Source organism: Carettochelys insculpta, chromosome 1, assembly GCF_033958435.1.
Source record: "Carettochelys insculpta isolate YL-2023 chromosome 1, ASM3395843v1, whole genome shotgun sequence".
Classification (NCBI taxonomy): domain Eukaryota; kingdom Metazoa; phylum Chordata; order Testudines; family Carettochelyidae; genus Carettochelys; species Carettochelys insculpta.
In genome coordinates, this window is record NC_134137.1 from 11,307,698 (window position 1) to 11,334,603 (window position 26,906).

The following is a 26,906-nucleotide window of genomic DNA, read 5'->3' on the forward strand; positions in this document are numbered from 1 at the left end:
TAAAAATTTGGCTTACTAGGACCTGTGGGATAAAATAGTTGATTCATAGGCTGCTGTACAATGCGCAACGCTGCTTTTTGTCATGTGTGTTTCAGTAGAACTGTTGCAGCAGAGGCAGCTTGCTCAAGCAATTGCCCAGAAATAATTCACCTACTTAAACTTCACTATGGAAAAGTCTTGAATTACTGCGTGGGAAACATAGACTAACTTCTCATCTAAACTTGTTAAAGATGCGTAGACCTAGAGCTTGTCTGAATTTTTGCCCCACAGACTTATTTAGTAGCTGTCATTTAAAATAGAATTTTCATCAGGTTGATAAATGTTAACATTCTAGTGCTGCGCTTGTATAATCAAGACTAAATTCTTACCAATAGGGTTGGAGGCTAAGCTTTATTGGTATGTGTTAGTGGTATGTTGTCCACTTTTGAGTCTATGCAGTGCTAGAAAGATTTATTGAAACACTAAGACCCTTTCTAGGGGTTTCTTTAGGATGAGGCCCCTTTAAGAGGTGTCTGGAATAAATAACCCTGAAGATTCTTTGGCAGTTGAGAAGTGAATGATGGTCCGAAAGAGGAGAAACTGCAAAAATGGGGTAACAGTGAAAGGTTTCAACCTCCACATCTGTCCTGGAGGGCAGATGAGGGTGTGGAGCATCCTGCCAGACATGCCTGTCACTGATCTTTACAAATCAGAGCTGAGGCTGCCACATGCTGTGTGCACTGTCTTACTACACGTGGAGACTTTTGCACTGAAAACAGTCTTTCAGGAAATGAACTTCACAGGAATGGACAGAATAGCGAAGGCGAAACTTCAGCGCGTATGATGGGATCTCCCATTGAAGTAATTCTCCCTAGGATGGAGAGAGAGAGAGTGTTAGGGATACTTCTCACAGGGTTTAGCAAACTAGTATCAGAAGTTTGGGGATATGTTGCCTTTAAAATTTACAAATTAAACATTCAAATTGCACTGCGTTCTGAGAGTTACCAAGGGAAATTCACTGTGCTGATTGCTGTGGAAGGCCACAGCTCCACAAAGGACCATGCTGGACCGTTCTGCTTCCTGTACTAAATTTAGGCGTTAGGAGTATGTATCTAGACAGTAGAAATTTACACTTATAAAAACATAGGTGGACATAAAACAAATTAAGTATCTTACTTTTTTTCTTACAGCCACCAACCGGCACAGATACTATGGTAAAATCTGGAGTTAGCACTAACATCAGCACGAAGCACCAGTGTATTACTGCTATGAAGGAGTATGAAAGCAAATCCCTAGAGGTTAGTCAATTCAAAGGTCTACATTTTCTTGCCGCCTCCCTCAGTGAGCTTTGGCCTTTATAACTTATATGACGTGAGCATCCTGACACTGGGTGCGTACAATACATTAATATGTAATTATCTGTATCTGCATCATTTTCATGATGTTCTTTAGAGGTTGTTAACTTTCTAAGGTAATATACCTGTGGCTGGCTGAGTAGTCATCCAGTAGAGCTATTTGCCATTTGTTTTCTTCAGTTGTGCTTTTAAATTTTTAACATGGCATCCGCTACCAATATGAAATAAATTTTTTTGATTTTCTTGGAATGGAAGAGAGAAAACATACAGGAAACGATTTTTTCATTGTGGAAGAAATGAGAGGATCAATAGCACTTAGGGGCTTCTGTGAAATGCTCCAGTGTATATTCTGTTGAGGCTCTTAACTCTGGAAACTCTTCCTTTGAAAGGCAAATTGTTTGTAAAACTTAACTTCTAATCAAATAGTCTTGTTAATTTTACAAGGTGGGTCACGATTTATTATTTAAAAAAAAAGCTTTCAAAAGTTTAATATGAGCTAATGGGTACATGTAAGTTTATTCCAGTTCTGATAGTATGCTTCCTTTTAAACACAGGATATCGTTGAAACCTGTAACATTTCTAAAGCATCAATAATCTGTAAACTGCTGGGATTTTTGCGGGGGGGGGGAAGGGGGTGGTCGGTGGGCAGTGAGGGACAGTGGATGTCCAATTTCTGACCTTGCGGCTCTGAGATGCTCAAACTTGCTTTGTCCCACATAAAATGACCACATAAAGAGAACTAGTGTGTGTGTTTTTTGTTTTTTTGTTAGGAACTCCGCTTGGAAGATTATCAGGCAAACAGGAAAGGGCCCTCAAACCCAGCGGCAGCAGCTGCAGGGTTATTTGGATCTTCCACAGCAACATCCAGCACAGCTACTGGACTGTTTGGATCCTCTACCACTAATGCAGGTTTTTCATATGGACAGAATAAAACAGCCTTTGGAACCAGTAAGTATTAACATGTCAGCTAGCTTTACTGTCATTTGGTACTTAAGAATTCAAGGCTACTTACATTTTTTCCCATTTTGCTCTCAGTACAGTTTTATTTTGGGGTGGCAAACTTTCACTTTATACAACTAGATAATAAATATCAAACTTGGGAAACCTTGCAGCACTTCTTGCACTAATGTATGTCTCACGACAAATATTGAGAGGAGATCTGGCACTACAAGAAAGACTTACAGCTTGTGTGCCATCAGCAAAAATATCACTGATAAATATACTCCATTTTTGACACTGGTAGCATACTTCAGCTCAATCAACCACATGGGAGAGAACTCTGGAGCCCATTTCTGCGAGCCAAATCTTGACATAACCTCAATAGAAAATATACTTAACACTTGCAGGAACTTGCTTCCTACGTTAGAGCAGAATCTGGATAACTCCTACTTCGTTATAGCTGAAAAGAGTAGATAGAATTTCTGCTATTATTTCTGAGATGTGCAGTATTAGGGTAGACTTGTTCAATTATAAAAATCAGTGAACGCCTGCCTTGATCAATAAGTAGGGTCTTGCCTTGATCACATTTTAAGAATACTCTGAGTTGGATTGAGTCGGACATCTTAGGGTGTCTTTTTGTGCATGATTGTAAAGCTCCCATGAGATTGCTTTTTTAACTGCAGCCATCGTGTTCTGTGATAATTTTGTTTCTCTGGACCAGTCAGTCAGGAAAGATAGAGTTGTGAGCTCAAGAGACAGAACTTTTGCAGGATCTGAAGCTAGACTAGAGAAATTCTTGAAGATATAACAATGACAGAAAATTTTGCCACCTTTGTTTGCGAAGTGGCTAAGACACTTCTTTCATGTGGTTTGATAAATTTGTGTTTCTATACTTTCAGCAGTTCTCAGTCACATGCAAACAAACTAGCCAGTTTGTTTCTCCTGTAAGCTGAAAAAGACTTTACTAAAGTATTAGTATTTATCAGGAGTTTAGAGAGTTCTATGTATTGGCAGTTGTGTAAGTTGTAGTAGACTTTGAAGTTGATGTTGGGTGTCTTGTAAGAATTGTTCCTTTTGCTAAGCTTTTCTTGGTTGCCGTCCCTCCCTCTAAGCAATTAGACTAGTTAGCTGGCGATATTACAGTTCGGTTGGTATGGTATAGGTCCAGCTAGCCATGTGAAACATTTTGTTGTACTGTCAGATCTATTTGAGACTATTTAGAACACTTACACACTGTTGCTGTAGAATGAATCCTAGTCTTTTGTGACAACTAGCACTGATCACAAGCAGACTGGGGGGCCAAAAACACCATCTAACAAGGTACGTGAACAGTTAGCTCTCTTGATTTTTGGATCGGTTAGTGACTTTACACATGACATCGTGCTATTCAATTTTGAGTTGAAATATCTATTGTATGTTACTGGTTTGTGCTTTTAGCTTACTTGATTTAGTGCCTGAATTTGACTCTGCTTCCGTTCTCTATCCCATCCTCTCATTTCCTGCCCATCATAGGTACAACGGGCTTTGGAACAGGAACAGCAGGGAGCCTTTTTGGTCAGCAGCCTCAGCAGACTACTAGTCTGTTCAGCAAACCGTTTGGCCAGGCCACTACAACGCAGAACACGGGCTTTTCTTTTGGAAACACCAGCACTCTTGGACAACCAAATACTAACACGATGGTAAGAGCAAGAGCTATTTGTGTTAAAGCTGTAAGTCCTTCTGTAACAGAGGTGTAGTGACAATATATTCTGTTTAGTATGTAGGGGTTTATCAGATGATTATGAATTCTGATCTGCAGAGCTATTTATTTTTTTACAGTAGCACGACAGAACTGCTAGAACTCTTCTGTGGTAGAGTAGATGCAGATTGGATCTCCCTAGTCTGGCATGCTCGGGATCTAACTGGTCCCAAACAAGGGAGCTTGCCAGACCAGGAGAAGTCAATTCCAGTGTCCCTCCTGGCTCAGATCTTTCCACTCGGACTGTTGGATTGCTGAGACTGGCCCTACCTGGTTTCCTGACCGTGCTGTCCTCGCAGGACCCTTGTCCACAAGCCCTGCTGTTGCCCAGCTTCTGGCTGCTGGGGCGCTGTGGCCCAGGAATATCTCTGGTCCTGCCAGATCATAGATACTGCTGGACCAGAGAGTCACAGTTTAGAGGTTCAACCTGTACTGGTCTTACGTTTTCAAACAAGATTAATGCTTGCAGGGTTTATTTGGAGCAACCCAAGCCTCGCAGCCTGGAAGCCTTTTTGGAACAGCTGCCAACACAAATGCCGCCACTGGATTTGGAACAGGAACTGGAACTGGTCTCTTTGGGCAAGCCAACACAGGATTTGGTGTTGGCAGTTCGGTATGTCAGTACCTATAGTAATGAAGCTTTTACATCCTTAGTAAAATTTCAATATTTGTAGAGGCCTGCAGGAGGTGACTATTCAGTAATGTTCTGCTGCACAGGGAGTGTGGTCTGAATCTTCAGGCTGTTTCTAAAGACTTCATAAAACCACATATTGCTTTTATAATTTCACCATTGTCTCTGAGAACTGAGCCTTAACTGTTAGACAAAATGTGCAATATAAAATATGTAGTGTGGGCTAGTGTTCATGGAGGTGCTGATCATTTGTTACAGAAACTGTCTGGTAAATAACTGGAACTATTCAGACATGCTAAGGATGCTGTAGTCCATTGTCAGAAGCACAATTGGCAGAGGTGCCTGCATAAATAAGTTACAGAATAATTCGTATTGAGCGTACACTTATGCAAGACTGAAATTAGCAGAGCCAAACTATTTTACTTAAGGTGTGTCTACACTAGCTCCTGACTTTGAAGGGAGCATGGTAAGTAGAGTGTCGGGAGATTATTAATGAAGTGCTGAGGTGTATATGCAGCACTTCAAAGTGGGGGTCGGGGGGGGAATTGGCTTAATGAAGTGCTGGCTCGTGTGTAGCTGAGGCTAACCCTCTGGTACTTCCAAGTGTCTGGGCAACTTTAAAGTCCCTTTACTCCTCAAATAATAATCTCCTGACATCCTACTTGCCATGCTCCCTTTGAAGTAGGGAGCTAGTGTAAACACAGCCTTAATCTGTCATTGTACTACATATAACAAAGAATAAAAATTGTGTGTGTGTGTGAGAGAGAGAGAACACTAGTCTTCTAAAATATCCTGAATAACTTCTAATATAATTAGTTTGCATGTCAATTTAATTTTATATACTTCAACATATTTGTAATAAAATTAGACCTAGCATTTACGTGCTGTACCAAGCATTTACATGTTGAGACTTCAGGCCCTCGGGTTGCTAAATGAACCAGACTACTCTATCATGAGTAATAGAGAATCTTAAGTGCCTTACTGCTCTGCTTCTTCAGAGCATTTCTGTCTTCTCATGTTACTGTGATGGATACAGGATTTCAATAAAAGCCAGTTCAACTTTGGTGTTCTGTTGGTGGGTTGGATCTCAAACAAGATGCTGACTTTTTTGTAATACATGTTACATTAGTTCGGCAACAAGAACTGACTTTAATTCCATCCCACTGTAGCTGTGTCAGTATTTTCCTAGCAGCCAGCTAAACCAGTGCCCAAGTTTTTCATATAATGAATAGATAATAGGTCACTGCTAATTCTGGATCAGGAGATTAAAGCTCTCTAGCAGTCCTGTCAATCTACCTTGCATGTAGGTGTGTTACAGAGGAAGTGTAATGTGGGTGCCAGGGTTTTAAAAGCATATTGCTCTTCTTTCAGACCCTGTTTGGTAAGCCTGCTGGATTTGGAACCACCACGACCAGTGCTCCTTCGTTTGGTACAACCACTGGCAGCGGGCTCTTCGGTAACAAACCAACCCTGACTTTAGGAACCAATACAAACACTTCCAATTTTGGTACATATATGAGAGTGGGATTAAGTCTCTTAAAGTTACACTGAGTATACCACACACCAGGCTACCGAATCTTTTACTAACTGATTGAGAGTCTTAAAATTCTCAGGTAAGGTGTGCTTGATGCACATTGCTCAGGGGAAAAGCTTGAAGTCTTGACATTGACTTTTTCTTCCTTTGCTGGAAACTGTTTTGCATTCTATTTGAGGTTTTTCAGGGTCAGTATACTACGGTCTTGTTGTAGACAGTACTCTGAGTCAGTTGAGATCTAGATGGCTGAGTTCTTTTTAAAAATGCATCCTTACTTAATACGAAACAGTAGAGGGGTGCATAATTTAGTCAAACGCTATAAAACTTGCAGGTACGGTCAGTAATATGTTATACAAATTCTCCAAGAGGCTGTTCGGTTAAAACTTAATTTTTCTTGCAGTATTTAACTACATTTATAGCTGAACTAATAACTTAAGCAGTGGGCATTTCATTAATGTTGACTTAGTAAGTGGGTAATATTGAGTGAATACCATGGTTATTATGTTAAGATGCGAAGTCAGTGGTATCGTTTAATAAAAGAAGAAAAAAAACACCTGAAATCTGTTCTGTCAGCTTTACAGAACTGAGACTAAACAAGCTGGATGTTAAAATTGAGAGAGATCGTGGTTTTAGAACTGCTGAAGTGCAGATTTATGTTGGCATAAAATCAGAGCTTGTCTTCATTACATGGTGGATATGTTTGCAGCTGAAGTTGCAAAGGCGGGAATGGGCTAGTGTTGACAAAGACTCAGTGTGTGGAAATGTAACCCTTTCACCTCTCCCAAAAGACAGATTCATGTCACTATTAAATGACTTTTGACAAGCAGGCACGGAATGGATTTGTGCTTGTCAGGCTTAAATGAGGGATCTTTGTTTTGAAAAAAGGTCAATTTAAAGTCCTGTGTTTCAACTGTCATCCGGTTTCTAGACTGCTAACTTTTGTGCTGAAGCACTTGTGTTCTCTGAAGTGCATAATTTCAGTGGCAAACAAGGTTGACTGCAGCAAGCTTTGTGTAACTCATCTGTGATACTTCATTGATGCAGCTTGTAAAGAGGTAGTTTTGGTGTCCTGGTATTGCTGATGGGCTGTTAGTCTGACTGTGTAGCCCCTTTAAATTGGACAGCTTCACAAACTTCAATTTAACCACTAATCTGCCTGTTAGACTTGGATTGCATTTGACTTAAAGAAATGGCATTGAGCTGTGCACTTGTAAGTACTTGAGTTGTGAACTGCTTTCTCAGTAACAGTCAGAGGTGTGTGTGGTATAAACAGTGTAAAACGGGACTTATTTCTTCAACCCCATTGGATAAAACTTTAAAACATCTTGTTCTGCTGCGACATCTAGGTCCTGTTGGATTTTCAGTTAAATCTAAAGCTTTAATTATTTGTAATTGAAACGTATCTTGGAAGGCAGGATTGTTCCACAAAGAATAACCAGTGGAATTGCTTAACTTGCATGTATTTTCTGGTTTATTGGGAGTGGGGTGGAGAATGTGTCAGCAAGGGGTTGGGGAGGAGGAGAACTAGATACCTGTGTGCAGAGTTCTAAATACTCAAATGGCAGAAGCAGCTGGTTAATAAATCCAAGATTTGCCTCTTTCAGGTAGGCAGGATTTTGTGCTGTATTTGGTTAGTTTTCCACCATCCCATCTTTTGTTGAGAGGAGTGCTGTTATAGAAAAGTCTTGTTGTTGTGTGCTCTTCCAAATTGCACATGAGCTTTTAGCCATTTGTCCCTATCTTATTATGCAGTTTTAAAAACAAACACCCCCCGCCTCCTTGAATTCTTGATGGCTGCTTGAAGGTATTGAATAGTGAAGATGTGTTCTCATTTGGGAGCACCTTTGTTTTACTAGTGTGTCCTAATTTGGTTCGTTGCTTAGTGATGTCTTACAGATGTGCTGTCAAGGCTGCTTTTTTTATTGGTGATCTGAAATGACAGTCCAGCCCCTCTTATCTCAGACCAAACTTGTCCACTATTAGTATGTTATAAAGAGGCTTTTAAAAACTCTAATGTGTTTAAGAACATCTTTTCATCATCTGAAGGCAAAAAATTCTCTCTGAACTTCAGAAATAGCTGGTGAAGCTTATTGGCTACACTAATGATGGCAAAGCTGTCCTTAACCAGTGATGCTTTTTCACTAAGGTTGCTGCTACACTACCATCATCCTGTCGGAGGTGCCACGGTAAGGCGGCAATTCGAAGCAGGCTAATGAGACGCCAGCATGCATATTCAGGGCTCCATTAGCATAATGGCGGCTGAGTGAACAGACTTTGAATTGCAGATTCACAGTGAAGGTGGGGGCAACTTTGAAATAAGTGCCCCGCTTCAACGTTCCCATACTTCCACAGAACTAGCTTAGAGTATAAGGGAATGTCAAAGTGGGGTGCTTATTATGAAGCTGCCCTCATCTTCACTGTCAGTCTGCAATTTGAAGTCTATTCGTGCAGCTGCCATTATGCTAATGAGGCACCAAATATGCACGTCAGCGCCTCATTAGCCTGCTTCGAAATGCCACATTACCATGGCACCTCCAACAAGACCATGGGAGTGTAGCAGCAGCCTTAGAATCCTTTGTAGAGGAAGTTAAATGTTACCTTCAAAATAGTGCACTGATTCTTTTGTACTCCTAGGTTTTGGTGCGAGCACTGCTGGGAATAGTATCTTTGGAAACAAGCCTACAGCTGGAACTCTGGGCACTGGTCTTGGAACAGGATTTGGGACAGGTTATTATTTAAAAAAAATTCTTCCAGGGGATGGTGTGTAATACTGTGACAATCATACTTTGGATTTCTTACTAACTGTAGTAACAGTTGAGGATATGCAGTGGCTAGTATCTGGGAAAGCTGGACTGCCTTGTGCAATTGTGAGTCTGCAATCTTTGAAATGTCTTTCACTGTGAAATGATTGCCTTGTCTCCCCCCTTCGTGCAAGACCTTGAGAAATAGAAGATGTTTTCAGTATGTGTTGAAGGTTCACACAGAAGTGTGATATCATCTAGTTAGCGATAAGTTTAAGGAATGGCCAGTACTTTGTGGAATCCCGTCCTGTAACAACTTTCAGTTCTCTGGTTTGTGAGTTTTCATTTAGTCAGCTTAAACCCTATCAGTATTGTATTTGGGCCTTCCTTATATGAAGTATTTTGTAGGAGCTTACCAAGAGTTTAATAATTCTCTTAGATTAAGAGAATGTATGGGATTGGATTACTAATTTGTTCTAATAATGTCATCAGAACAAGAAAGTCTTCCCTTGACTTGTAAGAATAAATGGATAGCTTATGATATGTGCAATAACTTATTTTTGCAGTTTAATGAATAATAGTAGCAGGAATCCTTAAATGTGTGGAATAAACTCTTTGTCTCGACACTCCCAAGAACTGTTAGTAAACTGCTGCTGTCTTCTCTCTAGCTCTTAGTGCAGGGCAGACATCTTTATTTGGAAACACTCAGCCCAAGCTAGGTGGGACACTGGGAACAGGAGCATTTGGAGCACCTGGATTCAATACGTCAACAGCCACCCTGGGCTTTGGAGCCCCACAGCCTGCTGTGGGTAGGTATACAATTTACTAGTATCACTACTTAAATCCACGGTAGCAAAAAGTAGGTATTGCAGATCTTGGAAGAATTGAGTGGTGGATACAGGATTCTATTCAGTAAAGAATTCAAAGAAAGTAATGCCAATCAACATGTGTTTAGGGAAGAGTGATCCTGTGAATTTAACTTAAGGAGATGACATATTTGTCAGTTAAAGGTTTGTAAAATATATTCACTTTGTAGGTAATTTGATTTGGTCTTGCAGGGCATTTAAAAATAGAACAACATGAAATTAACGTGGCAGACAGAAGTGGATTAAGAACTGGTTACCTGATAGTGCTTGGTGTAGTTTAATTTTTAGTGGGGTTCTGAAGAGATTCTTTGCTCTGTGCTGTTTAACTGTTTTTATCAAAGACCTGGAAAATCATCACTGACAAGGGTTTCAGGTAGCCCACATTTGGGGAGTGGTAAATAATGAATGGGTCACTGATACAGAGCAATCTGGGTTGCTTGGTAAGCTAGGATCAAGCAAATAGTGCTTATAATGTGGATAAATGTATACATTTATCCACAACAAAGAGCGTATACCGTACATATGGTGACTCCATCCCAGAAAGCAGAGCCTCTCTGGAAGGTTTGGGGATCATGGTGGATACTTAGATGAACAGATGAATTTCAGGATAATCAGACTTTCAGATAAGGCTCTTGTGCCACAATGAATCAGGCGTTGTAGGGACACAGCAAGCTGGGGTTGAAACTGACAGGTATAGATAACAATTAAAAGGGTGTGCTGTGCCATGCCATATATTAGGCTCCTCTGCCAATCTGCAACTCCCTTCATTTCAGCTTTGCACAGGTGAAACTGATTCAAACTTGGTAAATCTAATTGAGAAGAAGAAATAAAATTCAGCTTGCTGATCCTTCAAGTGCCGACTTTTTACAGGGCTGACAATGGTAAAAAGCAGTGAAAACTTGCCGCCATTGAAGTCAGCAGATAAAAGTGGGAATACCCACAGTGAACAGATGTAATAAAGACGTGCGTTTCTAAATGCCTGGTTTGTGAAAGTAGCCCAGTTCTGAAATGAGTGTGAGTGCTAAATAAATGGTTAGAAAAAATTAACATTTCCAACTTCATGCAGCATTGACAGACCCAAATGCTTCAGCTGCCCAGCAAGCAGTCCTCCAGCAGCACCTCAACAGCTTGACCTACTCGCCCTTCGGAGATTCTCCTCTCTTTAGAAATCCGATGTCAGACCCAAAGAAGAAGGAAGAGGTGAGGTTTCAAATACTCCAGAACACATTTTTCTGGAACAGATAGTGGCTGTTATAATTTTTCTATATACATTCATTTTGAAAAATGAAGCCATGAGCATTTAAGGGTCTATTTTCCCAATACCTTAGTCTTTAGCCTGGTATTGAGAAACTGAATAGTATGTAACAAATGCATGTAAAATAGCGAGAAAACACTAGATAGCTACCTGGGATACCTAACGGCATGTACTATGGCCATATATTGAAGACTTCTGTCTTCAGAGATGCTAAGCATCCATTATTTCCAGTGAGCTCTGTGGGTGTAGTTGGATACTCAGAATCCCTGAGTATCAGGGTCAGGCATTTAAACTAGTCTGTTGCACAGTATAAATCCCTTTGTGAGCTCATAGCAACTTTTTCCAAACAAATGTTATAATGGAAGATTTTGACACTTTTTTTACCAGTGTACGGGAAATGCACTGAGAAGCAACTTCAGCATGGCTTAACATAGCTTTCTCAGTAGGTGTTGCACACTTTGGTATTTGTTCTTAAAGCTAGCGGTAGTTTAAGCAAGCCATGCACCAGAAGCACTAATCAGACCTCAAATTGAGTGAACAGTGTTGCTGCCAAATGAGGAGCCAAATTGAGAATAAGGGATGAAGGGCTTATGAGTACTTTGTCTTATAACATAAATTCTGAATTCTTGGTTTGAGTTTTATTTTGGTAGAGGGTTTTTGTCCTGAGAATACCGCTCTAACTTTTCTGTGCAAATAAACAAGAACATTTTTGTCCTGTTTAGAAATAAGTAGTTTTAAAATCTGTTGCTTTGGCTACATGAGTTTTTCTTTCTCAGAGACTAAAACCAACTAATCCAGCAGCCCAGAAGGCTTTGACTACACCAACCCATTACAAACTGACCCCACGCCCAGCAACCAGAGTGCGACCAAAAGCTTTGCAAACAGCAGGATCCGCTAAATCTCACCTCTTTGATGGGCTGGATGATGATGAGCCAGCTCTGGCGAATGGTGCTTTCATGCCTAAGTAAGTTTTCTCCTTTGGAGAGGAATTTTATTCAGAAAAATGTTTAATCTTTCTCCTCTTTCCATGTGGCTTCAAGTACTTAAAAATCAAGTATGTAAGTACACTTGCTGTCCTAACTGTTTTATGTTGCTTCTGTTTTTTAATGAAAAAGCTTGCCGCTTTGGTCACAGTAATGCTTCTTGTGTCGTGTAGATGCTTGCCAACATAATATCTACTTTAGGACTCAGAATCTCTGGTTGCATCAGTAAATGGTCCTCTGTGCCTTCATATTGCCTAACCATGTAGGTTCTGTAGCTAGTTTGCTATAGGAAGCAAAAATCAAAGACTGGCATATAAGTCTGTCAGAACATATTCTTATTGTGGTGAAGATGGAGGTGGTCTACCTTGAGTAATTGTCAAGTACTTTTAAAAAGTTTGTCAAACAAAATGAGCTTGTGCTTTAATAGTGTCTGCATGGACAACTGTATGCGTACTTTAAAGTAACTTAACAATACGCAACACCATTTCTGACCAAAATACACATTTTGTCCTGTATTAAAAGCTATGCTCTTTTATAGGCAGCTACCCTCAGATTCTAACTGGTATCTTCCCAACCTGTTGCATGTATTTAAAAACCGTCATACAGAATTGGAGTTACGTGTTCTTAACTCCATCAGCTTTAGCCAGTGCTCTCTGGGAGTAGAGTAGAAAATTACAGCTTCCTGTGTCTTCCACTTATTTAAGCCTTTCCAATGCACTAGTAATTTGTATTTTTATCTTCAACTTGAATGGCATAGCAAGTAGAAAGAGTTGAGGTAAAAATATTTGAGACCTGTAGAAGTGTCCGGCTTTCATTATAAAGCATAGGTATTAGAAAGCATTCCATTGTATTAGTCCTGGAAGTCCATTCACCTGTCTTCTCAGTTGTGTGATGGGGGGGGGGGGGGGGGGACTTTTTTAACCCCCGCCAACTCTGTATGAGTTAGGATAACACTGATACCTCATAACCCCTCTTGCTATCATCTTGTGGCAGAGACTAATCTTATATATTTTAATAAGACTTGGTGGTAGCTTTTGCCTAGACAGGCTGAGATCACATGAAGTAGTTAGGGCATTGTCATGACAGAATGCTAGCTCATATGGTTTAAAGTTTCTTAGATAGCCTACCATCCCAGGAACTCTTCAGTCAGAAGTATGGGTTTCATGTGCTGTCGATCACTGAGAACTGCTGCTTTGCTGTGTTTTAGGAAGAGCATCAAGAAGCTGGTTTTGAAAAATCTGAACAGCAGCAGTTTGTTTTCTCCTGTCAGTCGTGAAGCTGAAGATCTGGCCTCTCCATCAGAGTATCCAGAGAATGGAGAGCGGTATGTTTATCCTTACAGATGATTATGCCTCTAGGAAGCGTGATTTAGTTGAGCAAACCTTTTGAATAAAGCTCTCTAGAAATCTGTATCTATGTAGTACATAACCTCTTTCTTAGACGTGCATAGCTATTTGTGTGATCCATTGAGTCTTCATCAGCTTAAGACTATTTCAAGAGCTATTTATATAGTCGTCTTTGACAAGCTGTCATGGTCGTAAGTATGCTTTTTAAATATCAAAATAAAGGTATGTGCAGAACTCTGAAAAGTATCTCTTCCCCCAAAGCAGGGAAAAAAGGGGATTTCAGACAACTGACTTACTGTGCTTTTAGTCACAAAAAAAGTAACTTTGTAGAGACCACGTTTCACAAATATAGTACTGGAAAGCAAGTCTTTTGGTTGCCTGTAGTACGAATAATGGTACTGACAATACTGCTGCTTTGAAATGCTGATTTTTGTGAGATATTTTTCCCCTTATCTAGTTGAGACAAAATTTCTTAATCACAAAACAAACTGTGTTGGAATCATAGTATTGAAAGAAGAAGAAAAAAAGAGGAGGAGGAGGAGGAACCACCCACCTTGTAGAGGTGGAGATTCCACTACCTCCCTCCATAACCCATGCCAGTGCTTCACCAGCCTCCTAGTGAAATTGCTTTTCCTAATATCCAACTGAGATTTCCCCCACCACTGATGGAGAGCTTCAGTTTTGTGGCTAATAAATTAAGTACCAGCACACACAAGCAACAAAGAACATCAGAGTTGTGGACAGCTTTTATACTGGGCAAGACTAAAAAAATTAAGGCTGTGCAGTTCAGAAAGGCTGGTATGGGCATACAAAAGAGATCTATAAAATTGTGACTTTTGTGTGAAAAAAGTGAATAATATTTACTATTTCTCACAATAAAAGGTGGTCACCCATTCAAATTAACAGGCAGCCTTTTTAATACTAATAGATGATACTCTTTCACACTGCCTGCAGTCGTCCTTTTGAACATATGGGGAGAGGCGGTAGATGTGGTATACCAAAACTTCAGTAAGGCATTTGACATTGTCTCGCATAATCTTATCAATAAACTAAGCAAATACGACTTAGATGGGGCTACTATAAGGTGGGCGCATAACTGACTGGATAATGATTCTGAGAGAGTAGTTATTCACAGTTTGCAGTCACGCTGGAAGGATGTAACAAGTGGGGTTCCACAGGAATATGTTTTGGGACCGGTTCTATTCAGTATCTTCATCAATTATTTTGGATATTGGTATGAAGTGTACACTTACCAAATTTGCAGATGATACCAAGCTGGGAGGGGTTGCAACTGCTTTGAAAGGTAGGCTCATAATTCAAAATGATCTGGAGAAACTGTAGAAATGGTCTGAAGTAAACAGGATGAAGTTTAATTAAGGCAAATGCAAAGTACTCCGCTTAGAAGAAACAATCAACTTCGTGCATGTAGAATGGGAAGTGATTGTCTAGGAAGGAGTACTGCGGAAAGGGATTTAGGGCTCACAAGCTAAATATGAGTCAACAGTGTGATGCTGTTGGCGGGGGGCGGGGGGAAACACATGATTCTAGGCTGCATTAACAGGAGTGTTGCAAGCAAGACACGAGAAGTCATTCTTCTGCTCTAGTCGGTGCTCATTAGGCCTCAACTGGAGTATAGTGTCCATTTCTGGGCACCACATTTCAAGAAAGATGTGGAGAAGTTGGAAAAGGACCAGACAAGCAACAAGAATGTTTAAATGTCCAGCAAACATGAGCTATGAGAGAAGACTGAAAGACCTGGGCTTGTTTAGTTAAGAGAAGAGAAGACTTAAAGGGGACATGATAGTGGTTTTCAGGTTCCTCAAAGAGGGTACGAGGAGGAGGGAGAAGAGTTGTTCTCTGCCTCCGAGGATAGGACAAGGAGAGTGCAGGAAGGGAGGTTTAGATTAGACATTAGGAAAAACTTCCTAATGGTCATGGTGGCTAAACACTAGAATAAGTTCCTTAGGGAGGCTGTAGAATCTCCATCACTGGAGATATTTAAGAGCCAGTTAGACAGACCCCTATCAGGGGTGGTCTAGATGGTGTTTGGTCCTGCCAAGAGGGCAGGAAACTGGACTAAATGACCTGTTGAGGTTCCTTCCTATTCTCTAGTGTTCTGTGCTTCAAAGTATATCTAGATTAAAAAAACCGAGGGAAGCTTGTGGAGAATAAGTCTACCAGTGGCTGTTAGCCAAGATGATCAGGGATATACCTTCACACTTGTGGCAACCCAAAACTTCTGACTGCCAGGAGTGGGAATGGCTGTGAATCGCTGTAAATTATCCTTTTCTGTAAGCTGTCACTGAAAGTCTGGGTCTGGCCATTTTTGGAAGAAAGAATGGAGCACACGAAAGACCCAGTCTGGCCATTCTCATGAATGGTACAGACTTCCTCACCACTGTATGGATTAAAGTTGGACAGGAAACTTTTTTCCCCCCCTATCCCTGGAAAACTTCTGTGCATTTTTACAGGAAAAAAAATCTGATCTAGACTTGCAAACAAACAATTCACAGATTTTGGTTCAGATCATGTATATAAGTATCCCATTTTAACAACTTCAGAACTTTTTTCCAAACCTTTTGAAATAAACACATCAAAATCGAACCATTTCCATAAATAATGTTTTAACAGATTGTTTGGCCAGCTCTAATCTCACTCCTGAACTGGAATCACTACCACCTGTGTTCTTTAACAAATAAATTTTGTTACATGCACAGAGGAATGTGCAGATGTGCACGGCCAGTAGAAACACATGCTGTCCACAGTGGGTTGCTCTGGGCGCTTTGTTAATCAGCTGGGCAGCAACTGAATTTCTCCTGGGCGGCCGCTCAAGTGCTCAGCTTACAGGGAACTCTGGTCACCCCCTATTAAGGATTAGGGAAATACAGTTGCTGTGGGCCCACTCACTTTGTGTTGCTGAGGCTGTCAGTTGTGAATTAGGCATCTCTACCCTAAGGTTGGCCACTTGATTCTTTGAGCAGCAAGACTGTTTTGGGAAAGTGGGCTTAGAATGACAATGTATTATGCCCCAGGCACTAGTGTCTACTCTTACACGTGGCAGTGTCTTTCTTTTGCATGCCCTGTTATGAGATGAGAAACATACATTGTAAGGCTGGCACAAGATTTCTTTAGAAAATTATTGTTGTGTAAATGGCTCCATTCTTTCTTTAGGTTCAACTTTCTGCCTAGATCTGTGGATGAGAACCACAGACAGGAGGGTGAGCGAGAGGAAGAGGACAATCACGATGAAGTGACTAGATTTTACACTAACCCCATTGCCAAACCCATCCCGCAGACCCCAGAGAACGCAGTGCACAAACATCAGAATAACGTGGATGATACCATTGTGGCTCTGAATATGCGGGTTGCTTTGCGGAATGGCTTGGAAGGCAGCAGTGAAGATGCTTCATTTCATGATGAGTCTTTGCAGGATGACCGTGAAGAGGAGACTGAGAATGTATATAGTGTGCACCCAGCAGGTTAGATTTGCATTGCTGTTGTGTGCTGCTCCGTCTTTAGTCTGACTCCTCCCTGAGCAGCATCTTGCTTGTCATTTTACCTCACCCTGTGCTTCATTTTTATTTATACTGCCTTTTGCTTTGGAATGGTTTCCATCTTTTCTCTACCAAATGTCATTCCTTGATACACAAGTCATACTACCTTTTCCTCTGTCTTACCGAGGGTATTCCATGTTTTCGTCTTATATTGGATGAAATGTCTCACTCTAATTTCAGCTTGACACTGTTAATAAGTCTGGATATTTGTGAAGAATAGACCCATCTTTGCCTTGGCTCCAGCTGTTACTTTGGTTGCATTGTACTAATTCTCAACTTCTGTTCAGGGCCTCTTGGCAGAATTTTCTTTAATATTTGCCAAGAACATTGAAGTTAGTCTTGTTTTCATCTATGTGCTCATTTATTTTCTGGTGCAGGAATTGTTTTAACGAGAGCTGGCTACTATACTATCCCATCTATGGAGGATCTAGCAAAACTTACCACTGACAAAGGAGAGTGTATTGTGACGGATTTCACTATAGGTCGTAAAGGTTAGTACACAATCCTTTTAGTCGTGTGTTGTGTTGTGCCATCAGCTCTTCTTAGAGCTTTTTCAAGCTTTGTATTTCTTCAGCCTGAATTTAAAACTCCTATCTTGCATGCCATATTTATCAGCTGTAGGTGACAAAAGTTTGAAATAGTTCTTAAACTGGCAAAACGAAAAGCAGTCAAGTAGCACTTTAAAGACTAGCAAAATGGTTTATTGGGTGGGCTTTCGTGGGACAGACCCGGTCTGAAGAAGTGGGTCTGTCCCACGAAAGCCCACCTAATAAACCATTTTGCTAGTCTTTAAAGTGCTGCTTGACTGCTTTTTTTTTGATAGTGTACAGACTAGCATGGCTTCCTCTCTCTCACTGTTCTTAAATTGGGTACATTCTCTCAAGCTTTTGGAATTAGGCTGTACAATGAAACTACTCTCATAGCCTTGTAAAATGCCAAAACCCAGCATCTGAAAAGAGCATTTTCTGTAGCTCTTAAGATACTTGAGGGTAGCTTAGGTCCAAAGTTTGGACTTGGTAACTTCTGTAAAATTGTCCTAGCTCAGCTTTATTGAGCAAACTAAATGTTATTTATTGCTTCCTTACTTTTTGCATTTTATACTGGATTTTTGCAAATCCAGTTATAGTACTGTTTTTTTCAAAAATAGAAAGATTTGAATACTTAAACAAGTCTTTCAAGTAGTTTATTGCTTGAATTCTGGACAAAGCTGTACCTTTGTAATTTTTCCTGAGAGTTTAGGAAAAGGTAGCATCCTTGATCACTGCCTGAGTGAGCTGCTGTTTTACCACCAAAATCCTTATGGTTATACAACTCCTTTTTGTAAGCAGACTAGTTTTACATGCAACTACTTGGGTGTAGTCTTGATGTTGTTGTATCAGCACCTAGAATATTGTGTGCAGTTATTGTACTTGGAATTCAGAAAGGAGGCAAGTGGTTGTAAAGGACTGATTAAGGGTAGAGGGTAGGACCACCCAGGAGGAGTGACCCTCAAGTGATCTGGAAGCAATACTTGAGGGCCCATATTTGTTACTGAGTGGGAGCCATGGCCAGCAACCTGGAACAATCGCCCTTTTAGGATGGCAAAAAGATGAACTGCTCAGTTATTTGTTTGGTCAGTGAAATAGAATAATAGGAGTTGTAATAGCAATTTAAAGAGCATTTAGTTAATATGCATAAAATGTGAATACTTTGGAGAGTTTGTCAATGCATTCCTCTGCATTTGGTATTCTAGCATTCACTTTTGGAGCAAAACTACAGATTGGGTTTGGTTTACTTTCCAGGTTATGGGTCAATTTACTTTGAAGGTGAGGTAAATCTAACTAATTTAAATCTGGATGACATTGTGCACATCCGCAGAAAAGAAGTTATTGTCTATCCTGATGATGATCAGAAGCCACCCATTGGTGAAGGTTTAAATAGGTAATTCAGACTTTTTTGTGTATTCTCTTTGGTGTGGGGGTTGCCTGCTGAATGGATTTTTGTAAGCCTGTTATTAAAATAGGCCTGTCATCCATTAGAATCTTTTGCTACTTTTAATTATCCCTGCAGCCAGTGTTCCCTCTGGGGTGGAGGGCTCTGGTCCTGACAGCAGGGGTCCGGCAACCCCACACTCACTGGCAGCATTTCAGGAAGTCGACCACGGTGGCCCTGTCATCTTCTCTGCTCTTCCACCCATGTCACTCCACTTTCCACTGGTGAGTGCTGGGGTGGCCCTTCTCCATATCTCAGGTGATGTGCTGGGAGAGCAGAGTGAGCTGTCTGTGACTATGGAGGTGCCAGTCCCCCTTCTCCTTTCCCAGGCCACCTAGAGGCTCTGGCCCTGCCTGCTGTTGGCGAGCCCTTTGCTTCTCCAGTCCATGGTGTTTGGTTGTGTGTGCTCTCTTAAGCCCTCCCATGCTTGTTCACTGGTTTGAGTCAATGTTTGTGGTTTTGTTCTGAATTTGAGGTGAATTCTTTTGAATGCTTTGTTTCAAAGCTGAGTGATCTTATTCCCTTCTGTTGTCTGTATTTTAATAGACGAGCTGAAGTTACATTGGATGGAGTTTGGCCAACAGATAAAACATCTCGCTGCTTGATAAAAAGCCCAGAACGACTAACAGATATCAATTATGAAGGCAGACTGGAGGCTGTCTCTCGGAAGCAGGGAGCCCAGTTCAAGGAATACCGTTCAGAGACTGGTTCTTGGGTGTTCAAGGTGATGCTGAAAGTTACTCATCAGTGACTGTCCGTGAACGGTGTATTACAGGAAAATCTGGGTAGAATAGAAGTCATAATCCCAGATTAAACCAGTAGCAGTCAATGCTGTAATTCCAGTGCCTTTATTCAAGTGTTTTATACTTGTGTAAGGTTTTAAAGTGCTCTAACTGATCCATTTAACTCATCATGAATTATAGTACTAAAGATACAGATAATTCTCTTTGTTAATAGTCACAAAGTGCAAACTGTCCAAAATAACTTCTGGATGATTTAAGAGCTTTCTCTCTCACAGATGCAATGTCTTACAGAGTAAACCTCGAGTTGCATGCGGTTTGCATTCATGCAACTCAAATTTTTGCGCAAGTCGAGGGGTGATGGGAACCAGGCTGCAGCCTAGTTCCCAGATCCCCTGGGCTTTCAGGAGCTGGAAACTAGCAGTCAGCGTGGTTCTTATCACCCTGCCACTTGTGGGACCTGGGAAATTGATTAGCCATGAGCTGGTCAGTTTCCTGGGTCCTGCAACCAGTGGGGAGATGGGAACCAAGCAGCATCCTGGTTCCCAGTTACCCGCTTCTTGTGGGACCCAGGGAACTGACCAGCTCATGGCTGGTCAGTTTCCCAGTTCCCGCCAACACAGGGCAGCTGGGAACTAGGCTGCTGCTTGTTTCCTAGCTCCCTTTCCTGCTGCACATGGGACCTGGGAAACTGACCACCCTTGGAGGCGGAGGGGAGCCAGGAACAAGGGGGCAGCCTGGCTCCCAGCTCCCCTGCACTTCTTGGAGCCATGAAACTGACCAGGGCTGCTGCCCTGGTGAATTTCCTAGGTCTGCAAGCGGAGGGGAGCCCAGAGCCAGGCTGCCGCCTGGTTCCTAGCTCCCTGCCACTCCTGGGACTGGAAAGCCGCTCCTGCCAGGGGTGGCAGCCAAGAGTCATGCTGCTGCCCCTGACAGGAATGATTTCCAGCTCTTGTCAGGGATGGCAGTTGTGTTAACCCGAGACATGTGCTGCTTGATTGTGTGTATCTTGAGGGCTTAATGTACAAAGATACCACATAGTTCAGGTGTACCCTTAGCATGAAGATACTCATTAGAATATTTGACGCGGGGCTTTCAAACACAAGGATCAGGTAAGCACCCAATTCCATATGAAGTCAGTGGTAGTTGTACACTAATTCCCACCTGTGCCTTTGAAAATCTTCATGTCTTCATTCCTATCTGCAACACTCTGGCTTTTATCATTGTATAGGTGGCTCACTTCTCTAAATACGGCTTGCAAGATTCCGATGAGGAAGAGGAGGAGCATTCTTCAAAAGTGGATGCCAAGAAGTTAAAAACTGCCCAGGTGCCACCCCATGGGCAGCTGGTGCCCCAACAAATGGCTCTTAATGGCAAGCCAACACCTCTGTCTCAGGTAGAAAAAACAGTGATTTGAAGTTGATCTGTAAAGAAAGTTTAAGGCAGTCACTTAGACTAAGACAGACCTGTCACTGTTGCAAGTGTTTTGGGGGATGTCTACACAGCAGCCTTACTTCAAAATAAGCTAATTCCAAAAGAGCTCTTCCAGAATAAGTTTATTTTGGAAATAATGCTAGTATACACAAAAATGCATTTAGAAGTAGCACTTAACTATTTTGAAATACAGCGTCCACATACACACACTGCCTGTTTTGAAATAGTCTTTGGACACACTACGGCTTATTTTGAAATAGGCGCTGTTTCCTGTAGAGTGAGATTGACCAATTTGAAAATAAGCCAAGCACTATTTCAACATTATTTTGAAATAGTGGCTGTGTTGTTTAGATGTTAGGATAATTATTTCAAAATAACTTGCTGTGTAGACCTGCCCTTGGAGACAGAAAAAGGCAGAGCATTTTTAGAACTGAAATTACTCAAACTAAGATATTTTTTTCCTGGTTTCCCACAGGATATTTTCAAGATCTTTGTATGCTTGGCATGCTCTCCCCTTTCATCCTTTCTCTGAAATTAAGGTTTTTGTTGGTGGAATCCTCGGGGTTTTGGTAACTAACACTTCTTGTTTAGAGTCCATATTTGTAGGATATGGCATATTTGCACTAATGGTGGAAGAAAACATGGCTTTGTTAATATTCTCAAATATGTGCAATTCAGATGTCTGCAGCACCTGAAAACAAATTGCTTTGTGTGCTAGTTTTTAGATTGTCTGTTTGTATCTTCAAATCTCAGTCTGCAGTCACTTATGTTCATGTATTTTAAGAATGTACTCTGTTAAAAGTTTGACTATACAATAGGGTCTCAATATTCACGAACTTAAGGTTTGCGAACTCAATTATTTGCAAGTGGCCACTTCGTGGGGCTCCTGCCTGGAGCGCTGGCAGCCACTGCTTCTCTGGGGCTCCATCAGCAACTGTCATATTTGTGAAATTCAGCATTCACAAGGGTTCTCAGCACGGAACCCTCATGAATGTTGAGCCCCTACTGTACAATGAATTTATTGGGGTGGGGTGTGGTGCAGTTGTATTCTGAAGCTTTTTGTACCAATTCATTAATGTCACAGTCTGTATATATTTGCCTTAAAGGAAGGTGGCATTTTTGTCCAAATCCTGGCGACATCCTGTGTTGTGATAGCCTTAAATGCTGAATGGTTACAAGCAACTGTCGGATTTAGATAAAAATGGAACTTTTCCTATCTAATATTGGAAAAACCTAAACAGACGATCTCTTGCAAATGTGACTGTTGACACTGTCCACAGTAAACTAAAGTAGGTCTTGGCGTTAACGGAGTGGAAAAGTGTTTTGTAGTGGAAGTGTTCCTAGTAATTATATGAAGCATGTGTGCCAGGTGGTGATCATCATAATCCATGAGGGAATTTTGTCAATACCAAGTAGGGCTTAAGTTGAATGCAGAATGGAAAGGACTTGGAAATGGAAAAGGAAATGAAAACTGAAGGTCTGCGTTTTACTGAAGAGGAACTTTCACAACTGATTGGAAAGAGAGGCTGCTGAACTCTTTTCTATTTTTTATAGTCAAATTTGACACATTAACATGTGATTTTGAACAGGGATGGGAATTTTTTAGGTCATTATAGGGGCTCTTTTGCATACTTGGCTTAATCTAATTCTTGACACCCCCCCGCCTTCTGTCCCTCTTCTCTGATTTGCTCACCTTGATAATATTTTTCTGATTTGTTAACCTTGATTACTATTTTTAGTTCTCTGTGCCTTTAAATATTGAGTCTGTTCTGGTATGGCTATGATCTGAAGAAGTGGGTCTGTCCCACGAAAGCTCATCACCTAATAAATTATTTTGTTAAAGTGCAACTGGACTGCTTTTTTGTTTTGGGAAGGACTTGGGTAGGATTCTTCTTGGTGTCCAGTCCTGCAATCCACCTCTGTTGCTGTCTACCTAGAAGACACACTCATGTGCAGGAGAGCAGAATAAAGAATGCCAGTCCCTAGCAGGTGAATTGCATTTTGTTTTGGGTGAACTTCTGCTTAGCAAGGAGCCAGTAGGCATGTTATGCTTTTCTGCAGGTCTGGGAGTAAATCACCAGCTGTGGCCAGTCATCAGGCCGTTAGCTGGAACTATTTACCATGTCTTTTTGCCTGCTGTGATTTTTGTGGGTAAGGAGGGGCAGTAATCTTGTGTGGCCAAGTGAAAAAACAGAACAAGCCCTTTGGAAAGAAGTTATTGGTGTCATATAGGCTGTGTGTACAGAAGGCTTTGCACACCTATCTTCTGTTGATAGTCCCTCCAATCTAGTTGCATTCCTCTCTTGTGCTGGAGGTAACTCAAACTGAATTGGGTGGGAATGCCTTTCTGCCTAGGGGGAAGGTTAATATCAGACACTTGTCTCTGAAGAAGTGAATCATTCAGACTCTGCTCTTTTGTTCACATGCAAGGTACTTGGCTCATGAGGGAAGTTTCTTTTCTCATCAGCCTCCTTCAGTATCTCTTGGTATGAAAAGCACTGATCGCTTTCAGGAGCCTGATGACAAGTCAACCCTGTTACACAGCTAGGGAAACATCAGGGGTGCATCTACACTAGCCGACTACTTTGAAGTAGCTGGCACAATGTCGAAATAATACGCGTCATGTCTGTGCGTGCTGTGAGCTATTTCGATGTTGAAATCGACGTTAGGCTGCGAGACGTCGAAGTTGCCATTCCTGTCCGAAGATGGGAATAGCGCCCTACTTCGACGTTCAACGTCGAAATAGGGTGTGTGTAAAAGATCTGCGTCCCGCTACATTGAAATAGCGGGGTCCTCCATGGCGGCCATCAGCTGAGGGGTTGAGAGATGCTCTGTCCAGCCCCTGCAGGGCTCTATGGTCGCTGCATGCAGCAGTCCTTAGCCCAGGGCTTCTGGTGGCTGCTGCTGCTGCTGCAGCTGGGGTTCCATTCTGTGTGCACGGGGTCTGCAACCGGTTGTCGGCTCTGTGGATCTCGTGCTGTGCAGGCCAAGTGTGTCTGGGAGGGGCCCTTTAAGGGAGCGGCTTGGGGCTTTGCTGGCCCCTTATTTCGAGGGGGGTGTGGGTGTGGGTGTGGGTGTGTGTGTGTGTGTGGACATGCTTCACATTTCCTTCGAGGGCGGCTTTCGATGTTCTCCATCGCTACTTTGACGTTGAACGTTGATGGCACCAGCCCTGGAGCATGTGTAGACGATATGCGTCGAAGTAGCCTATTTCGATGTTCTTAGGTCGAAATAGGCTACTTCGACGTAGTGTGCTAGTGTAGACGTAGCCCAGAGGTAGGAGAATTGCAGAGATGCATTAATGCTGACAGTATGTGCACAGCATCACTTTTAAAGTCTTCAGTAGCGCATCTGTAGGACTATAGGTTGAACCTGTCTAATCCGGAACTCTCTTGTCTGGCAACATCTGTGACCTGGCATGAGCTTAGTTAGCCGGGTGACCACTCAGTCGGCGTGGCTAAGTTTCCCCGCAGTCCCATACAATTTGTTTACAGCCACCAGTCCCAGTCTCTGTGTCCTGTGCTGTTATTTAGCTCTGATTTACCCTTAAATGTCTTCTAAGAGCCCAGTAAGTAGTGGAAGTGTTGGTGATGCTCCTAGACAGTATTGACCTCCTATAGTCCAGCAAATTCTTTCATCTGCTACAGGTCAGGTCCCGAGGATGCCAGATTTGAGAGGTTCAACCTGGTGCTATATTTAGACAGGCATGCTAAGCTTCTGTACTCTGACCCACTAAAAAAGGACCCTGAAATACTAAACGCCACATCTTCACCTTCTGTGTCTTGGTCATTTCAATGCATTTTGTTCCGGTAAGTCTAACTCCTGAAGCACTTCAGTTTCCGGGGAAAATAGAACTGAGTTACTGGAAAAGAGCTGCCCAACAGATCACTCTTCGTCCCCCTTCCCCTCACCATTCTCAGCAAATTCTCTCAAGAAAATCATTTGAGTGGGAGTATGCTCATTTAACTGTTGTTGCAGGCTACCCATTGGAATAATTTAACAGTAAATTGTGAGCTTCTCCTTTCTTTTAGGAGCCAATATACCTCTTTGTATTCTAGTGATTGCTGTAGATTCCTATGCTGTAGGGGGCAAAAAGCTTGATTCTTCTGCGTTTGTAGAGTGCTTTAAGGTCCACAAATGGAAGGTGCTATGAATAGTTCAAGGTAACAAGTATCAGACGGGTAGCCGTGTTAGTCTGTATCCACAAAAACAAGAAGTCCTGTGGCACTTCATAGACTAACTGATATTTTGGAGCATACACTTTTGTGGGCAAAGACTTTTGGGTGAGTCAGTGACACTTGTGCTTGATACTTAATTTGCATATCTTAAGACTAATCACCTGCTCATAAACATCATTCCCACTAATCTTTTCCATTCATGTGTGGAATACATTTTTTTGTGTGCGCCACTGGTAGAAACAAAGCTGTGGGCTTTCTGCTAATCAGCTGGGCAGCATTCATATCTTCCGAGTGGCCACACACACGCTTACTGGGAATGTTGGTCATGATTACTGCCAAAAACTTCTTAATAAAACAAAATATCTGCCTGCTGTTTAAAGGGTCTCAAAACTGAAGTTGTTTTGCAGTAGCACATAATCAGGGGGTTAGGTCTGCATGCCTCCATTTCCTGATCCAAAATTAATCTAAGCTGTCGAGGCTTTTTAGGCTTGTCTCAGGGAGTCTATAAAAATTAAAAGGTGACTTGCATTGGAAGAGAAATGGTATTTATGTTGCTTTGTTGGCTTGATAGTTTGGTTTTTGTTTTTTTTTTTTGAGGTGTGCTTGTTTTACCTTGAACTCAGGAGTATGAATCTTGTCTTTCCTCTTGCTGTAAAAGGATTGGGAACTTTCTTAGCTCTAAATGAAATATATGAAGTGCTTTATCCCAGTGCTCTGACACATCAACCAGCTGCATGAACAAAAATTATTTTCTCTTTTGATCAGGTTTTGTTTGCTTGGGTATCTCTAACCCTAAACTAGACTGCATCTTATTCAGCAGCCTCCTGGACACATTGTGTGCGTGTCAACTCCAAGTGGCTACTGCATGAGTTCTTCATATGGAGTAGTAATGAGGTACTTTTAGCCATCTGGTTACTTGACAGCCAGGAAAAAGGAGATGGTACTATGACATGTCAAAATTATCTACAGACACACAGTGGAGTACAGTTGGGTAACTGGCATAATCCTAGTTCGCCGATCATCCACATAGTTCTCTAGAACAAAGTGTGTATGAGTCTTGACTTTCCAATTTACAACTGTCAGAATTCTTTTGGAGGAAAAAAAACAGTACGTAAATCCACTTTTCCTTCAGCAGGTCATAGTTAGATGGAAAACGAAGTGATCTAATCACAGGTTGCGGGAGGGGGGCGATGGGACTTTGCAGACTTAAAGGAACATACCCAGAGGTTTGCTGTTCTAATGGAAGGGAGCTTTAACTTGCATTAACCCTTGATGTTGAAAATAGCTAATGTCGAGTCTGCCTTGGAACCCAGAAATGATCAGTGAATATTTCACTTGCAGGTGGATGTTGAAGACGTCGAATATCCTAGCTTTCTCTATAGACTGACCCAGAGTCTGCGCTCATCTAATAAGGTTTCCATTTCTTTGGTGTCTGCAGAGTCCAGAAGTAGAACAGCTGGGAAGGGTTGTGGAACTGGACAGCGATATGGCCGACATCACTCAGGAGCCAGCTCAGGATTCAGTGGTAGAAGATAGTGTTTCAGAGGAGCCAGAACTGGTGCCTGCTTCAGCACACATTGCATCTTCACTTGGTATAAACCCCCATGTCTTACAGGTGAGCCACTTACTGTTTCTGTAGATAGCAAAGTGATAGGTCCTCCT

At 41.7% G+C, this 26,906-nt stretch overlaps 1 protein-coding gene across 2 annotated transcripts in view; it reads left to right on the forward strand.

The window, feature by feature from the left end:
- NUP98 (nucleoporin 98 and 96 precursor) overlaps positions 1-26,906 on the forward strand; it is a 59,833-nt gene that overhangs the window by 10,294 nt on the left and 22,633 nt on the right. For both annotated transcript variants that reach the window (XM_075014316.1, XM_075014412.1), the window contains exons 6-21: positions 1,170-1,277; positions 2,105-2,282; positions 3,786-3,952; positions 4,481-4,624; positions 6,014-6,098; positions 8,811-8,903; positions 9,586-9,726; positions 10,850-10,983; positions 11,815-12,002; positions 13,229-13,345; positions 16,539-16,846; positions 17,299-17,412; positions 18,703-18,841; positions 19,439-19,616; positions 20,864-21,028; positions 26,683-26,859. In XM_075014316.1, the coding sequence (XP_074870417.1) occupies positions 1,170-1,277; positions 2,105-2,282; positions 3,786-3,952; positions 4,481-4,624; positions 6,014-6,098; positions 8,811-8,903; positions 9,586-9,726; positions 10,850-10,983; positions 11,815-12,002; positions 13,229-13,345; positions 16,539-16,846; positions 17,299-17,412; positions 18,703-18,841; positions 19,439-19,616; positions 20,864-21,028; positions 26,683-26,859 (2,436 nt within the window). The remainder of the gene's footprint in view (positions 1-1,169; positions 1,278-2,104; positions 2,283-3,785; positions 3,953-4,480; positions 4,625-6,013; positions 6,099-8,810; positions 8,904-9,585; positions 9,727-10,849; positions 10,984-11,814; positions 12,003-13,228; positions 13,346-16,538; positions 16,847-17,298; positions 17,413-18,702; positions 18,842-19,438; positions 19,617-20,863; positions 21,029-26,682; positions 26,860-26,906) is intronic.